The sequence below is a fragment of the Lepisma saccharinum genome, chromosome 12 (assembly GCF_977018435.1).
Source record: "Lepisma saccharinum chromosome 12, izLepSacc3.1, whole genome shotgun sequence".
In the NCBI taxonomy this organism is placed as follows: domain Eukaryota; kingdom Metazoa; phylum Arthropoda; class Insecta; order Zygentoma; family Lepismatidae; genus Lepisma; species Lepisma saccharinum.
The window spans coordinates 52,876,245-52,895,524 of record NC_139240.1 but is presented as its reverse complement, the minus strand read 5'-3'; the positions used below and the strand labels follow the sequence as shown (position 1 = coordinate 52,895,524).

General features: G+C 38.2%; 1 protein-coding gene across 1 annotated transcript in view; it reads right to left on the bottom strand.

Annotated features, from left to right (window-relative positions):
• The window catches only part of LOC145996330 (uncharacterized), a 123,998-nt gene that overhangs the window by 100,001 nt on the left and 4,717 nt on the right, over nucleotides 1–19,280 (bottom strand). Inside the window, 3 exon segments of the mRNA XM_083132761.1 lie at nucleotides 7,022–7,197; nucleotides 13,425–13,676; nucleotides 16,277–16,507. Of these exon segments, the coding sequence (XP_082988887.1) occupies nucleotides 7,022–7,197; nucleotides 13,425–13,676; nucleotides 16,277–16,507 (659 nt within the window).

Here is a 19,280-nt window from a genome sequence, read left to right as displayed (position 1 = left end):
AAAACAAGCAGATACCTCATCCATGAGCAACACTGCTTAAATAAATTGTCATCATTCGCGCAAATCTCATGGTCTAATGTTTAGGCTGGGCGGGCATATATGTAGTACACGTAAGGGAGGGGGGGGGGTGGTGGTCAACTTTTGGTATGATTAGGGTTGCTTTATTTCATAACTGAAAATCCAGGACACTGCTGATCGGAAGTTTGTTGGGATACTTTTCTGTTCATCTTGTGTCAAACAACTTGGGAATGTTACGATATTTACCTGGTTTTCTTCCAATGCGTTTTAAAAAACCAAATTTCTTTAAGAAGACTCGAGGGGGAAAATGATAGCTGATTTGACAGTCCCAATGTAGTTTCTTATCGCAGAAATTCCGAAACTTCCAGGAAATTGCAAACATTTGGTCTGCAGTCCCATCTGGTGTGTGGAGTTACGTAATTTCCTTCCCATCCATATCTCGACCTACACGTCTCGAATTTAGGAAAATTAAATAAGTCCAACGAAATTTTTATGAACAAGCGGATAGAACAGGTAATTTAGTAATTTTAATGAACCAAAAGAGGGGGTTAGACCCCTTGACCGCCCCCCCTTACATACGTCCATGGGCTACGACAGAGGTGTTCTTCGTAAGGCATACAAGTGTGAATTTCTCCTCTAAGCAGTACACCCTGGGAACTGCATCCTTGTACACAAACAAGGCTCTGTGACCTTAACCCACAACCATTGTGATTCTCTGGGAGTGTGTGTATTACGTGCCTTTTGACCTTATGTGTATTAAATTGACCCAGCTGATCGGAACTGAATCTACAGTTTAAAGTGGAACCAAATTTGAAACGTCCCTTCTGTCCCCGGAAAAATATTCATCCCAAATCCAGCAGAAATTATGAAATAATGCTCTGGTTTATGAACTTGAGTCGATGCTGGTAAGTTTCGCAATGAGAGGATAATTTTCAGGAACAGTGTGTATTAGTTCCCATCAAGCATCCCAGTCGGCAGCACAGATGCAAAAGTATGTAAGATTGCCAGACGTGTGTAAGCTAAGCTCATTATTGTAAAATATAACTACATGTCTTTGAATAAATCAAACACTGCCATAATGTGATGTATAAATATTATCCCAATTGATCCTTTTGACACATCATTTATAAAATGACCATTTGTTACAAGTACACAATTGCTTCACAAAACTATCCCAACAAACCCACAGAATATAAACAGATCTGGTGTCTCTTCCTAGTACATTTAACCACATCTAATGAAATTGCATTGTATGTACTGGGATCTGTAGAAGGCAATAAGGTTCTCGAAATGTGATGCCCTGTCAGGTTTTCTTAGAAAAAAAGATGTGTGTTCCTTGATTTGAATTCTACCTTTGGATTGGAGCTCGTGAATAGTACACAAGCAAAGAATCTGTAAAGAATAGGTGAACTAGATTTCGATATAACAAGTTTCCTTTGAACTTACCAAACAATATCTCCGTAACGCACTGGCGATTCACAACAAAATGTCACAGTTCAAAGTTCTTGCGGTACACTGGGTGCATTTCCACGCTACCTTAAGGCTGGTAGACAACCTTCACGCTGATTGGCTAATCACCAGCCTTGACTACAGCCTCTGCTGGGTTGTAAGTCTCCACGTGGATACCGTGCAATTAGAAATGCATTTTTGTTCTTCCACCCGAAGAGAACATTTGTTGTGGCGAACGACTTTTTAATATGCTGAGTAAAAGATGATAATACCAAAGATGATTTTTATACAGAGTTAGAACAGGTCTTTGATAAATTTTCTCAGTATGATATGAAAATTCTGTTAGGTGACTGTAATGCACAGATTGGCAAAGAAGATACATTTAAACCCACGATTGGTAAAGAAAGTCTTCATGAATTAAGTAATGATAATGGTATAAGATTGATTACTTTTGCAACCTCAAAGAATTTAATTGTGAAAAGTACCACTTTTAAACATAAAGATATCCATAAATATACCTGGTCTTCTCCAGATGGTAAAACTCATAATCAGATAGATCATATTCTCATTGATAAGAGAAGACATACTAGTATAATTGACGTTCGTACACATAGAGGTGCGGACTGTGCCAGTGACCATTATTTAGTAATTGCTAAATTAAGAGAAAGACTCTCAGTGTTAAATCATAAGCAACAAAATCTAAAAGTTATAAAATTTGATACAGGAAAGTTTACTGATGAAAGAATTAAGAAAGATTACCAAATTAAACTGTCAAATAAATTTGATATTTTGCAGGATTTAAATGATGATGAAAATATAAATGAAACAGACGTAAATAAGAATAGGGAGCACATACGTAATGCAATAGAATCAGCAGAAAGTATAGGATACCATAAACCGAGAAAAAGTAAGCCATGGTTTGATAATGAATGTCATAATCTATTAGAAATAAGAAATCAGGCTAGACTTAGGTGGTTAAATAACTCTGATGATACAAATCTAAGCAATTATAATAGAATAAAGCGAGAAGTTAACCGCACGTTTAGAAGTAAAAAAGAGATTACTTGAAAAGCAAAATTAACGAAATTGAAACAAACAGCAAAAATAAAAATATCAGAGATTTATATAAAGGTGTAAATGAGTTTAGAAAGGGGTGGCAACCTAAAGTAAACTTGATAAAAGATAAAGATGGTGATTTTCTAGCTGACCCAAGCGATATTCTAAATAGATGGAAGAACTACTTTAATGACCTTTTAAATGTCCATGTAGGAGATAAATCAGAAGTGATTGAAGTCCACACAGCAGAACCTTTAGTTCCAGAACCTAACTTGACTGAAGTTAAAGATGCTATTAAAAGGCTAAAGAATAACAAAGCACCTGGCATTGATTTAATACCAGCTGAGTTAATTAAATATGGTGGAAATTCATTAATATGTCAAATTCATAAATTAATTTGTTTAATATGGAATAAAGAAGAAATCCCTCAACAGTGGAAAGAATCCATAATTGTTCCTGTGTTTAAAAAAGGTGATAAAATGAACTGCAATAATTACCGTGGAATTTCTCTACTCTCAACAACATATAAAATATTATCTAACATTATTTTAACAAGACTAACCCCATATGCTAATGAAATTATAGGTGATTATCAATGTGGATTTAAACGTAACAGATCAACTACAGATCAAATTTTTCACATCAGACAGACACTTGAAAAAAAGTGGGAATATAATCAAAATGTCCATCAACTATTCATTGATTTCAAAAAAGCATATGATTCGGTCAAAAGATATAAATTATATAATATATTAGTAGAGTTTGGAATACCTAAGAAGCTTGTTAGTATGATAAAAATATGCACCAGTGAAACAGAAAGTAAAATTCGTGTAGGTATTAATATGTCTGACAAATTTACAATTCATGATGGGTTAAAACAAGGAGATGCATTATCTCCATTGCTCTTTAATTTTGCCTTAGAATATGCTGTTAGGAAGGTAAAAGAAACTAACGAAGGAGTAAAATTAAATGGTGTGACTCAGATGTTAGCATATGCAGATGATGTAGACTTACTGGGGGATGATGTGAATACAATTAAGAATAATGCTAAAATATTTTTCAAAACTGCTAAAGAGATAGGTTTGGAAGTTAACAAAGAGAAAACTAAATATATGCTTACAGGCCGAAACCAAGTGTTAGGTAATAATCAAAATCTAATTATTGATAACAACTCGTTTGAACCAGTTTCCAAATTCAAATACTTAGGAGTAATATTAACAAATGAAAATGATATTAAAGAGGAAATAAAAAGTAGGCTTAATTCAGGAAATGCATGTTACTTCTCTCTTCATAAACTTTTGTCTTCTCGTTTAATATCTAAGAAACTAAAAGTTAAAATATACAAAACAGTAATTTTGCCTGTAGTATTATATGGATGTGAAACTTGGTCCCTTACATTGAAAGAGGAACATAAATTGAGAGTATTTGAAAATAAGATCCTTAGGAAAATATTTGGACCTAAAAGGGATGAGGAGACATGTGAGTGGAGAAGGTTACACAATTTAGAACTACATAATTTGTATTCATGTCCAGATATTATTAGAATAATTAAATCAAGAAGACTTAGGTGGGCAGGCCATGTGGCACGAATGGGAGAGGAAAGAGGAGTTTACAGGATTCTTGTTGGGAAACCTGATGGTAAGAGACCTGTAGGAAGGCCAAGACGAAGATGGAGGGACAATGTTGAGATGGACCTAAGGGAAATCGGTAGGGATGGAAAAGAGTATATAGAACTTGCTCAAGATAGGGAAAGATGGAAGGCCTGTGTTGCTGCAGCCATGAACCTTCGGGTTTAAGAAGGCTAGAGAGTTAGTTAGTTAGTTAGAGTAAAAGGCCATCTTCTTGTTGCGCCTCTTTTGCATTTTATTGCGGATTACGCAACCTAAACAAGCTGTCTGGAGAATTTGGGGGGGGGGGGTTCTTTTTGCACCCGTTCTTCCCGTTCATACAGGGCTTGAAATCAAAGAGTCTGCTTTCGAAACCAGACACCTTTAGAAACATTGGATTATGTACAGCAATGGTTCTCAAACTGTGGTACGCGCACCCTCAGGGGTACGACTTGAAGGGGTACGCCATCAGCTCGGAAGAAAAATGTCGAGAACACCCACACGACAATATTTTTGCTGCAAGTGTGTAGAGAAGAGTTCATAGCTTTAACACTCAACAGAGAAATAAGTCTGATTTTATCACTGACATTCTTGTCTCTGTTTCACATGTTTTGAAATAAAATAATAACCCATAGCGCGACAGCCCGTGAGAGCCTTGGCTTACCTTGAAATAAAATACTCATTCGAAATCTATAATAGACTAAATTGCTTGACAGTTAGTTTACGAACTTATTTATGTCCTTTACTTTTATTTTCAATAACTCTGGAAAAATATATGAATTAAGTGTTTTGTAACCATACATGTGTTTCACATTTTTATTTTCGTAACTAATCAAAAAGATTGTAAACGTAAAAAAACAATAAAATATTACACGTAGGATTCAAATATTTATTTGTTCACTATATTTCACCATCACAGACAGCCCGAATGCCATTTTGTTCTATTGCAGATACACGCCTTCAACATAACGAAAAAGCCCCACCAATCGGACCTCCCCCCAAATTCCCAAAACCCACTATTCGGAGAAAACCTATTGGGGGAGGGGGTCATTTAATGGCACTTCCTCACTGAAAATAAGCTAGGTATCCATGGCGACGAAGGTAATTCTTCTTCTTCTTTTTATTATTATTTTTTAAGGAAGCGATTTTCTGTTTTCTAAAAAATAAAAATCAGATTTAACGATATTATCATACATTTATTTATCACAGTTTTGCCCTCTAGAAACAAAAAAAGCTGTTGGGACATGTACGTAGGAATGAAGTGGAGTGAACATAAAAGTAAGATAGGGAAATTGAGAGGGAGGGAGGGAGAATGAAGACAGAAGGAAAAAAGTGACAGAGAGATATATTTTCCTTTCAAACTCTCTCTCTCTCTCTTTCCTCTTCTTTCTCTCTCTCTCGTTCCCTCTCTTTTTCTTTCTTCTATCTTTATCTCTCCTTTCTTTGTCTGTTATCTTTCTCGTTCTCTCTTGCTCTCTCGCTTTTTATTCTTTCTTTCTCTCTGTTATCTCAATCGTTCTCTCTCTATTGTTCTCTCTTTTTCTTTTTTATTTCTCTCTATATTCTTTCTTTATTTCTCTCTGTTCTCTCTATCTTGTTCTCTCTTTTTCTCCCTTCTTTCTTTCTCTTTTCTTTCTATATCGTCCCCTCTCTCTTTTTCTGTTATCTCTCTCGTTCCCTCTCTCTTTTTCTGCCTTCTTTTTTTGTTTTCCCTCTGTCTTTTGTTTCTCTCTCTCCCTTCTTTCCCCACCTCTATCTCTCATATCCTCTCTCTCTCTCTCTCTCTCTTTTCCCTCTAAAGAGAAAGAGGAAAAGAAAGGAGAGAGAGAGAGAGGATGAAGGAACAGACTCTCCCTTTCATCTTAATCTCTCTCTTTCTCTCTAGAGAGTCATGGGGAGAGAGAGATGAGAGAGATAGAGAGAGCTTACGCACCTATAGTGGAGTCGCTGCAGAACCGGTGTCGATTCACAGCGCAGAACGGTTATTTAGACAAAATCCTGATTCCCTGCTGGCTGCTTCGGGAAGGAGGAGGGATTTTAATGTTGCCCCTTCTGGCCGAAGCAGTAGGCCTAATTGGCTGTTTGACACAAGTTTCTTCGTAGGTGAACGTGGAAACAGACGGTCACTGCCAAAATGCTGACTCCACTTTAGGCCTAGATTGTCGCTTTCCATTCCTAGTCGGTACGTCTGTACCGGTAGCCGGACAATAGCGATGGCGGACAATTGCGATGAACACAGTTAGAAGTGAAAGGGCGAGTGGACAATTGCTATGACATTTTAAATCTTCTATCAAATTGAAGGGTGACTTAACACCCAGTACAATGCCTCTTACAAGATAATTATGTGAAATATTGATATTTTCGGCTGGGAATTTGGTTCAATCAAGTTTTTGATCATGGGCTGGAGTCGACAGACACCTTTTGAAGTCACCCGTTTCCTCATAAAATTATGTCACGTTTCTTCCTTTTCTGACCTTCAAGATTAAGTTCCATTCGCATGTACTTGATGTTGGTGTATTCTGCTTGGCTCTTGAGGCAGACCAGAACATCATGAATTTTTGGATGCAGTCTTCCAAGCCACCTATTTACGCGTATTTTGTCGTTCCAACCTTCTACAGCATTATTAGTTCTGTGGCGCCTTTGGTTAGGTTAGGTTAGGTCAGGTCATGATCGTCGGAATTGTCCTAGATTCGTCTGTACCAGTAATGTTTATCCTTCCTCGTTGCAGCTCTGTGACATGCCACTGCTTATATCTGTCGCCACTGCCAGCCTGGCAGCAACATAATGTATTGTATAATTTTAGGGATATGATGTACTGCTGTACCCCAATCCCTGCGCCACTAACATTTAGGTAACAAAGTTGAATGAAACACTGTTAAGATTTACAGAACTTTATTTTCGTTTTCCAAGCTTTTAACCCGGAGATACATCCCTCCTTCAGCAGCAAGGACAAATGATTTCGTTTCCATCTTCAGCGGAATCTGTGTTTCTTTGCAAACGTCCACAGCACTGTTCAGAAGAATATGTATTAGCCCTACCTTTGTCTGCAACAGGCCAAACCTTGCTCCTGTAGCGACACAATAGAAAATTTCATTATTATTATTATTGTTATTACTTTACAAATCGTATACAGTAAAACTTCTCCTAACGGACAACTCTAAATTACGGACATTTTTAAATTCCCCGGCAGAAATACATGGGGTTTAATGTTCATATTACGTCTCAATAACGGACATTCTTAATAACGGACGTGGACACTGAAAACTACCTCCCCAACGCAAATAAAAGTTCTTAACGGACAGCCTGAAAGAAAACGGTCTCAACAATGGCCAGTATTTCGAACTAGCGTGCATTGTTTCAAGTTACAACGAACGTATTTCTTTTTAAAAGTGCAGACATTATTCTTTGTGGATATCTTGAGAAGTGTGTGTCACGTCTGCTACGTATTTTCTTTCTTGACATTTGTAATGTATGTAGGGATACTTTAGTAAATTTAAATTCACCATATATAAAGTTCAAATCACCAACCCTGAGACCTTCTGTAAACAAAACCACCTGCATGCAGAAAGCATTGCAAACTCATAGAAGTAAAATAATCCACACGAAAATCCAGCGTTGTTACAGGATTCATTACGTAAGGTAAAACAACGGCCAATTTGTAGTATGGGATACGCTGCCGCAAATGACGTCTCACTTAAAACCCAATGCTCTTTCTTTTGTACTTATTGCTTCACCTTTATGGTTAACTCTTTGCACCAGTAATAATTTCCCATAAATTTGGCTTCTTTCTTGCATGCGAATTGAATATTCGAACTTTGACAAGCATCCTAATAACGATTTTTGTTCCGCCAAATATAGTGCACTTCGTAAAATAGCTTGGTGACATGGCAAGGCAAGATAAGTGTGAACATTTTGTAGGAATATGCATTGTAACTTTCAATGAACTTAGAGATTTGAGTACATAATGATATTTTATAACATTGGTTATTTTCTAAAAGTAATCATGTGAACAGCAAGGAAGTAGTGCCACTTTCAACATGCCGAGTTCTATGCGGTAGTCGGGGGTCATGAATCAGCTGACGCGGAGTGATACATCGAATCGGTGGTACGGTTTGTTTACAGAAGGTCTCAGGTTTTGTGATTTACACTTTAGTACAGTATTTTGTTCCTTGAATGTAGGAAAAAAAAACATTATGTTCACAAAGTACACACTGTAATATGCTTATTCTATTGTGTAACATCCTACACTTTTTTCTGGATAGCGGACACTTCTTATAACGGACATTTATTTTTTTCCCAGGCCTGTCCGTTATTGAGAAGTTTTACTGTAATTCGAATTGAATTGATACTTTGGAGTTGTATGCAAGTGCACACTCGAGTCTATATTTACATAGAAACTGAATTCACCTTCCTTTCTTTACATAAACATATATCACTTTAGTGATGAACAGTTCTTTGTCTGTATGTACTTTTCCACACTAAATATGCTGCTGAGCAAGGCATAGCCTGAAGAGGACCCTGATGAAGGGTGGAAACTTTGCATGTATAGTTTTTTTTTTTATTATACGAGGATTGCTGGAAACATTTCTGCAAACTACCAGCAACAGTGGCGCTAATGTTCCGCTATTATAAAAATCGGAAGAATATGTTAAGCCTATTCGTTTATTTTTCACAGCAGTTTGAAGAAGTAGTTTCGTGTGGGAAATGGAAATTTCTCGTGAACACTTTCGGGCAATGATTTTTTTATGATTTCAAATGTAACTTAACACCGAAACAATGCATCGAGCGACTTCATTTGGCTTTTGGGGATGAAGCATCATCCATTAGGACTGTGTACAATTGGTTTTCCGAATTCCAGCGTGGTAGCATATTTCTCAGTGATGAATTTCGTGACGGTCGTCCATCCACGTCTAATGTTGCCAGTAATGTTGATGCTGTGCGTGAAATGATTGAGAGAGATCGACATGTGACATACCGCGAGATTCAGGCATCCTTGAACATTGACATGAAAGCAATACATACGATTTTGCATGGTCATCTGAACGTATGGAAACTTTCATGTCGTTGGATCCCACACAACTTGACCGAAGCTCAAAAACAGACTCGTGTAAATTGGTGGAAAGAAATGCTCAAAAATTTGAACCGAGCCAAGTCAAATTTGGTGTAATACATCGTTACAGGGGACGAAACTTGGATCTATTCATACGACCCCGAAACTAAACAGAAATCCACTGTTTGGGTGTTTCAAGGTGAGCCGAAACCAGCAAAAGTTGTTCGTTCGAAGAGTGCTGCCAAGCAAATGATTGCTTGTTTCTTCGGTTGTACCGGACATGTGACAACAATAGCTTTAGAAAATCGAAGGACTGTAAATGATGAGTGGTATACAACAATTTGTTTGCCAGAGGTCATCAATGAATTGCGTAAAACAAACCCAAATCATCGCATTATTCTTCACCACGACAACGCCAGTTACACTCAGCACACTAAACTGTTGGTTTTTTTGTCCAGTAAAAATGTCGAATTAAGACTCATTGTCCGTACTCACCTGATGTATCACCTAATGGTTTCTTTTTGTTCCCACACGTGAAAAATAAGATGCGTGGTGATCGATTTGTGTCGCCTGAAGCAGCTGTTGACGCATTCCGAACAGCGGTTTCTGAGGTATCAGCTTCAGAGTGGAAAAAATGCTCTCAAAATTGGTTTGAGCGTGTGCAAAGGTGTATCGATCTTAAGGGTGAATACTTTGAAAAACAATAAAGCCATTCCCAGAATTTCACATGTCTTTATTCATATTGATTTTATAAGCTAGCAGCCCTCTTATATAATAAAAACTGCCTTCGACAACATATTTAGTGTTGTTTAACATGGAAACAAGGCTTAACAGTATTACTGTTCACAACTTGCACAGATATAAAAAGGATGCCACGTAATCTGCTGTTCTTCAAGGTAACACTGATTCATGTTTTAACATGCCGAAGAGTACTGTAGAATAGAAAGTAATAATTAAAAATGATGAAGCGTGAATTATCAATGTCAGATTCCTACTGTGGAAAATGATTTCCCTACTTTTCGCAATCTCGATAAGCCGATAAATTCCAAAGCCATATTATTTAAAAGAGGTTCATTCTTCTTATTTTCTGCACTATAAGTGCCTGAAATTTCTTGATATTAACAGTTTTTATTCGAGAAGTTCAAAAACAATCACTTGAAGGGGAAATAATGTGTAGTACAATTATAGATTTTCACCATATTGGGAAATCTCGAAAATTTACCGGGATATGAAGATTTTTTTCAGTTTTGAAGGTCAGGATTATTAATATTTCCTTCCCAAACCCGTTCCGACATAGAATTTTCCGTCCTGCACACCCCTACTTACGGTAGCAAACATGATTCTAATGTCTCCTGTGAAAATGTTATCTCGTTATTTTGTTGGACATGGCACTTTATTCCTGTAACGCAATAGAATATAGCTACAGTTTCACCATTCCAATTACATTAAAATTTTACAGATATCTCAGGGGCCCCCCTGCTCCCCGCCCTTCCGGGTACCCTAGCGTACAGCTGCCACTTGTCACTTCTTGAAAGGACAACCACGTGGATGTGTGGTAACCACACGCGTCCTGAAAACTTGCTGAAAATTCTGCCTACTCTGTTCAATACATCAATGGGAGATCTTAATCATCTATACCGTGTTCAGATTTTCAAACAGATAAAAATAGAAATTGTTATCAAGAAAGAATGCACGGCCACAATGTTAAGCCAAACACACTACATGCCATGTTAAATATAATAGGCCTAATGAAGAGGTTATTTTCACTTATATACCTACTTATGTTTCTCTACTGTGTATGTACTGTAGCTGTACAATTAGGGTGGATATAAAATCATGACTTTTATATAAAAAATCATTTTTGTTGATTTATTTTATTTAAATCGATTTTTTTTAATTTAAAAAAAACAAGCTTGTTGAATACATAAGTATGCTCGCAAAATAATAATTTCAATAAGAAGTATTCTTACATGGTTTTCTTTAAGGCCGTACTAAAGGTGATCTTGCAGTAGTTTTTCGATAACAGATGGCAGCACCGTTTGTCATGGCAACCGAGTGCCATGTTGCCAGATCTACGAGCATAATCGAGATAAGTACATACAGGTTGCTCGATCTGGGTATTTACTGATGAAATATGACGTCATATTGATTAGTGGAATTTAGACAAAATTCGTAGGTGTACAGCAATGTTATTGATTTTTATGTCAGATACTCTTCAGAAAAAAGAACGAGTGTTATCAGCAATGGAAAGTAGTAAAAATCCAAAATATTCCAAAATATTGACAAAAAAAAAAAGCATCGTGTGGTTAGTTCATACACCACACAGAGCAAGTAAGAATAATTACATTTGAAGCGACTGCTGCGTTGACTACGAGATAATAGGCGTGTTTCACCTACGTCACAAACTGTTGAATTATGACTTCGAGCAGTCATGATTGAGGCCAGTTCTTGTAAGCATACGGAATTCAATTGGGGGCAGAAGATACTAACACAGACATTCATTATTTAAAACGAACTTGCAGTTCATGGAGATGTAACGAACGCTACGTGGTCAATATTTCCTTGCAAATTAAAATTAGTTGCAAAAATAAGTTTGACGAAGAATTTAGCAAGACATTCTTAATAGAATGTACTTCTTCATAAAGTCATTCTTTTCATTCATTTTTTTAAAACTTTTAACACAACCCTTTCTAAAATGATTAATTTAGTGTGGATTGAAATTAAAATTATTCAGGTATTTTTTATTTGCACACAGTGTTCTAATAGCAACCTTCAGTTATTTGTTTTCTGTTTTCAACTTGTCACCCATCTAAGCATGACAATTTTCACAAAGAAAACAATATGCATCGCATTAAGCAGCAGAAATGACAGCCTCCTTCATGCAATTCCTACAAGAACACGGAGCCGAGAATTGAAATGCTCATGGAGCCACATACGAGGGTGGATCTAATGAAAACGGAACAGCGGTCACAGAATGAAATCAACAATGTTCATTTCAAACGTAATCTCCAAAGTTACAAGTACTTGTCCCACTGTTTCACCAGGTGATGAATACCCTGTTTGTAGAACTCCTTTGGCTGAGATCGTAACCAGTTGCGAACATTGTCCATGACTTCATTGTCCGACCCTTCAATGCCTTTCTCAACGGACTAAAGATAATGGAAGTCGCATGGCGACAGATCCGGGCTATACGGTGGGTGTTCAAACACTGTCCACCCAAACGTCGCCAACGTGTTCTTCGTAACAGCTAACGTATGTGGCTGCGCGTTGTCATGCAGCAAAACCAATCCAGAGGACAATAGACAGGGCCGTTTGGTCTTGATTGCTGCGCGGACGATACTGTTGCCCGACCGTCTGCGCATATCATGTACTCATGCGCGACTATCTAGGGCGAGTCCATTATGCAGTAGGGGTTTCATTCCTTACCTCCCGCTCCACCTCTACACAGGGTTGTCGCCATATAACCCAATACATCCACTGTTCCGTTTTCATTTGATCCATCCTAATAATTTATTTCTTTGGAACAATTTCAAAATGGTGAAATATGAACAATGTGTGAAATAAATATGTTGAAATATGTAAAATTGTTTGTTTTCCTTAAATATGTAAAATAATATATTAAACGTAGAAACATAGGGAAAATGTTGACAATACAGGGCCACTGAAATTTCGTAACATCTTTACTAATAGTAATGTTTATAGTGATTTAAGATACATTATACAGGGTGAGTCAAAAGTCCCTGACCACCCCTTATACAATGAAAGGGAGTGTAAATTTCAGCAATTGGTCATGGTAGTAATATGTTAGGCCTAAGAGGAAACTTTTTGGTGCATGTCATGACAATGTCCGCCATCTTGGATCCAACTTCATTTCTATAAATGGGAAGGGGGGCATGTGGGGTATTGTTTTGGGCTAGAATTTCACCAGGAATTCAGTGATGAAGTCCGATTTATGAAAACTTTAATGATAAGGAAGTTATGGGCATATATTACTACCATGACGAATCGCTGCAATCTACACTCCCATGCATTTTATAAGGCGTGGTCAGGGACCTTGGACTCACCCTGCATAATGTATCTTAAATCACTATAAACATCACTGTTAGTAAAAATATTACGAAATTTCAGTGGTAATTTGTCAAAGTAAAAGTGTGTATTTACATGTAAATCTTAGCTCTGATGATCAGTAACGATTCAACAGCGCATACCGTGTGAAAATTTTGAGACTATAGCACTAAACATACCTATACAGTTCCTGGGTCCATCCCCGAACGAGAGAAAGGTATAGTTGGGTCGCGTCCTCTTGTTCTCCTCCGTAAATCTTTCCGGGTCGAACCTATCCGGGTCCGGGTAGTATTGCGGGTCGTAGTGAATACCCAACACGGAGATGAAGGCTGAGCTTCCCTTCTCCAGGGTGACGTTGCTGCCTGGAATTGTATATTCCTGGTTTGTTATCCTGTCCAAGAAGGCCAGGGGCGGATACTTGCGGAGTGTTTCTAGGGGCGGGGTGAGCGAGAATCATACATTAGTTATCCCAGTAGAAATTCACAATAAAATAAATACAGTAAAACCTCGTTAAGCCGGACTTCGCTTAATCCGGGCAGGCAAAAAGAAAAAGAAATCAGCAGAATGCAAGGTTTTAAATGTGGCTAGAAGCACTGCATTTTCGTATTGCTTTAAATTTTACTGTACCGTATAGTGTATTTAGGCCTATGCCCTTTAAATGCACCATAAGAAACATGTTTTATTGCTATAAACGGAGTTCGAATGAACTCTTTCGTTAAACAGGTCAACTTATTAGTTCGGATTGACGAGGTTTTACTGTACTACCAAATTCAAAGAGATATTTTTAATACTTCTAAAATTAAATCCTTAGAATAAAATCCAGCTAAAAATGGTATCCCACACAAGGCAAGACTAGAAATTATTATACAAGAAATAGTTATATGTATTTTATTAATTATGCCTCCTATACAACGAATATCTTGAACATACCCTACAACATGAATTACTGCCCCTGCACATAGAAATTATAAGGACTTAAACATGGCATGTATTAATAAATGAAAAAAATGCTAATTCTTTTAACCCCATAGGCAATGTTAATATTATTAGCCCAAGTTGTCTTAATGTGGATAGAGCAATAATTTTCCTTAAATCCAACTCAAAATTGGCTCCAACTCCAGCTATAAATATTGTCAATCCATTTCCAACGCCTGTTGTAATAACGTATGTGTTTATTCTAATTGTAACTCTCCATGTAATTGTACGATCTTATTTCATAACATAACTAGCGTTTCAAGTTACGCGTATGTTGCACCAAGTTTGCCGGCAGACGCGCTCTCGCTGCCAAGACCTTGAAAGGCACTGTAGTTTCAACAACTTTTGTTTGCGTATGCGTTTTCTTAGAATATAAATATACTAAGTGTTTCCAAATTACGTATAAATGTCATTACAAGATTTAATGGTCTAGGTTAGAAACACTGTCTTAAGGTACTTACAACTGCAAGGCAATAATTTCCTTTACTGACGAGTAACGTATACAAAATTTCATGCCTAAAAAAACCTACCTCCCCGAAATGAAGTCACAAATACGCCGCTGAGTGGGCATCCTCCCCCAAAGCAAAAGGCTTAAGGGGGGACGGACAATTTCCCCCAGGTCCTTCTCTCTGAGGCAGCTGGGAGCACTGTTGCCAACTTAGCTCTTTTGGGGCCAGATCTGGCTCTTTCGTGCACTCGTTCGGCACCCGCCCCCTGCCCCACTATGATGTCATCACTAGCCCGGGCCATATAGACCAACTTTGCCATGCGTATACATTGCACGTGACGTGATATTGTTCTATTGGCTGTGTCGCCCCATCCCCTTTTAACTCCCCATCTACTTTTATATAGGGCCTTGGCTGAGGTGAAGATGGCAATACTGTTATCCGATAATCTTATTTTCGATTCCAACCATCGATGTATTATTGAGATGGGTGATGCCGTCAGATCTAGACGGTGAAATAGATAGTTGTCACTTTAAAGTTACCGGTAATAGCAGCGCCCCCACCCCCTGACAACTAAAATTACCATGGGAGGCACTTTATGTAGCCATCGTAAATCTAGCTGCTTGAAAGTCAACTTTAGCTCAAATTAAGGTGAAATTTAGCTCTTTTATGTGCATCAGGTTTGGCAACACTGCCAGGGTGGCCGTACGAGGCAAGGATTAGACTTATGGGCGAATTATTTTATTAGTTTTCTTTGGGATATCGAGCTTCCGCTGGCGGAAAAAGAAACATGATCGGGTAGAGGATCCATTGAAGATGATATTTGCGCTAGAAAGAGTCGAAACTCCCATTTGTTTAGCCGTAACTTGAAGTTGTCTCTCCATACGGAATACATGGGATTTTCTACGCTACGGCACCTAGCTTAATAATGAACTTCAAAATCCGCTTTTACTTGCAACATGAGGAGAAATTCATACTCTCAAATTATGTGTGGATTTTGTTTAGTAGCAGCAGTGGCGTGCCCAGGATTTTCGAAAGGGAGGGGTTACGTACACTTTTTCTGGTAGTCAGCTCTCATTTTGCCATCTTTTCCTACCTTTGACTTTTTTTTAGGAATTCTGGACCAAAGGCGGGTTATAACCCCCACCAACCGCCCCTTGGACACGCCACTGAGTAGCAGTGCCCATTCCGACGATATTTGAATAAATGCATGCCTGGTGCGAAATTGTCACACCTCACCTTATTTCCCACACTGATAATAATAATAAATTTACAATAAAATTGGTTTATTTTTATTTATTTATAATAGTTATTATCTTATTGTACTGATGACTGTCATCATAATAGCTACTATTATTATTTCTGCTTTTAAGTGTTATCAAAGGCCTGCCCCACCCTTCCTGGCGACGCCTATGTTCCCTGGCTATCTCTGTAGCTGCTCTTGAACCAATGTGATTCAGAAAGAGCTGGAGCAAGTAGACGACTTCCCGCCTTTCGTGGCCTTCTCCCTAATACGGGAACTCTGTGTTCAACACGATGAAGAACTTTGCCCGCAGACACTATGCCCAAGCTAGTGAATAATAATTTGGTATATTAGTTAATGTACATACCACATATAACTAAATCCAAATACGTCATCTGTCGGATGGCTTCGTAGGATATTTTTCCTCCGTGTTCGTTCAGGACACTCACAATCTCCGCTCGCAATCTCTTCTGAATTTCTGGATTGAGTGCCAGCTCGTAGAGAGCAAAGGACATTGTTGTGGACGAGGTTTCAAATCCTGCCAGGAAGAATACGGCTGCCTGTGCAACTAGGTCGTCTCCTTCAAACTTGATTTGGTCTGCAAAGCAACAATGGTTATTGGGTTAGTAATGTGTGAAATGTCAAAATGTGGCACTATCATGCTCAGAGGAAGAGCGGCTCTTAGTTAATATTGTTATTTAACTCTTTTCCTTGCAAAGGAAGATATACACTGGCGTACACAGGATTTTTCTTCAGGAGGGGCTGAAAAGAGCGGCATACACAATGAAATATTTCCACTCTCATCGGAGGCCTTTTTAAGCTGTTTCTACCTCTAATTCTTCACAGCTTTTATTTGAAAATGTTGATTTTCTCAATTTCAGAGGGGGCTGTAGTCTCATCAGCCCCCGCTCTGAGTACGCCAGTGAATATATATCGGTATTTTAAATGCGATCTGAAGCACAAAGAAACTTTGATAATAATGACATTAAAAATATCATTTTCCCAGGTTGTACTAATTGTTTTTAATTTTAGTTTGTTTAAATTACAATTTAAGATAATCAAAAAAAGATGTATTTTAAGTTTGGTTGTCGAATTCAATTTGTTCTAATCACTCACTGCTGTAGAAATTTACATTATTTTTTGTTGCGTAAATGCAATTAGATAAATACAACCATGTGCTTACACTTTCCGCGTCGCTTTTTCTTCACCACAGAATATAAATAAAGTGTTTTTTCTTCTTCTTCCATAATCGCTTTTAAGAGTGTGTGTTCTGGTTGGTCTACAGTCTGTCTTGAAAGGCTCGATTTTAAATACTTTAGAAGAAACATGACATATGCGTTAACATCACTTCCTTAAATATGGAATTCAATGTGTTTTCGTGGTTCATTTTGTCTTTCACTTCGGAAGTGGTTTAATTTTCTGTCAACAGAGGTCAGCGCAAGACAAGTCCTGCTATTGCCATCTGCTGTCGTAAAGTGAAACTTGATGTTGCCTGCCGTGGACAGGACACAAGAGTAATGAAACATTTTCTGGAATAAACACATCAAATCACCCAGCTAGATTTTCAGAATGACACCCACCGATTCAGATTCCAATGAAACTTGGTGCAAAAACATCAAAAATTTTCTTGTGTAGACCTCATAGTTACTGAGAAACAGGAGGCTAAAGTTTAGGAATTTTGCATGCATCGGTCATTGCCGAGGCCATGATGGCATTTGTACTGCTATTAATAATTCTTCATTAAAACAAATTTTATGAAAATGCATACGTGTCAGTCCATGCCAAATCATATTAAAGAAATTAACTTTTCAACAGGACCATTTCATGAAATTGTGTAGGATGGATGAGGACATTAAGTTACTTACATATGTCAAATTTTAGCAAATTGATACACGGTGGCTGTGGCAGGGTTGGCAACATTATAAAAGAAATGTAAAATGTATGCTTGCAAGGTCAAGAAACACAATTCATAACTTTTCTTGTAATGATGGTATAATTTTAATCTTGAACTTGTTTGAAGCTAAGGGGGCATAGTTTTCATTAAAAAATGTCTTTATTTCAAAATATTGAAATTTTCATTTCAAGGTCACACGATATGGCCTTTGACCTTGCATATCTAAAAAAATGTACATTCAATATTTTTTTTTGGGGGGGGGGGAGAAAATATGTTAGTTAAATGTAGTCTCTGGCCGTGTCCGAAAGGTGCAAGATCATACTTGAAGCGAGCATCCTCCGAGTATGGTCTTGCAGTGCGGTCTTGAAGTCTTGGACTTGAAGTGAGTCTTTGGAATTGCAGTTCGACTGCAGCGCCAAATACGATCAGTTGATAAAACTGAGTACTAGTTGTTTTCCACACGTTTTAAACACGTGTTTTTCACTATAGAAATCACATAGCATTTTCAAATGTTCCTACACATGCATTTCCACACATTAGAAGGACTTAAACAAACAACTTGCTGGCCTAAACCTGTGTTGCTGGCTTTCTACCTCCTCGATTTCAAACAAATGAACAACGAGTGCGGAAATCACGTGACCAAGTCTGCAAAGATCCGTACTCCGAGCCAGTGCCGGATCTACAAGCAGCAAAACCCGCAGTGCGGGGGGGGGGGGGACAATTAAGCCTTTAGGGGGCCCTCAGCCATTGGCATAGTAAAGGGTTAGTATATGCGTATGTAAGAAATAAACGTAGTTATTCAGTGGTACAGAAACGAATGTAATATATACAGGTAAAGGCTAAGTTAAAGTTCCCTGTGCACATAGCACTGTGCATGAAGGCACATTTAGGATATGTGAGGGTACAGCCCCACATATTTTCGATGTCGGCCATCTTGGAGGTGATGTGATCAACACCACGCTGCGGCCGCCTTTGCCCCATCCCCGGGTACCATTTCATTCTGGGCCCTAGAGCCGCTTTATGCGGGGACAAGGACGGAAAACTTGTTTCTATCATGACCAATTGTACCCAGCCTTACTCCTTTACTTTTTATAGGGGGTGTTAAAGGAGTTTTGAATCTCACTCTAGGCACTTAAGTGTGACTTTGTCTACGAGATCAAGGCCTCCCCGATGGCGCAATGGTAGCGTCGTCGCCTTGTAATCAAGGGGTATCGGGCCCGATACCCGGTGGAGGCACATAGTGGTTCGGATTGAAACTGTAGTTCCAGTCCCGATTAGCCTTACTGTGAATAAAGTGGACTTAAAAACACCAATCAATCAATCAATGAGATCAAGAATTACACACACATACATTATATTTGTGTGTGCGTGAAGATAGATAGAGGGGGAGGGCAAGATTTGTCGATCCGGCACTGCTCCGAGCTATGGTCGCGATTCCTTGTGCACTTGGCGCTTTCGAACTAGGTGACGTCACTTC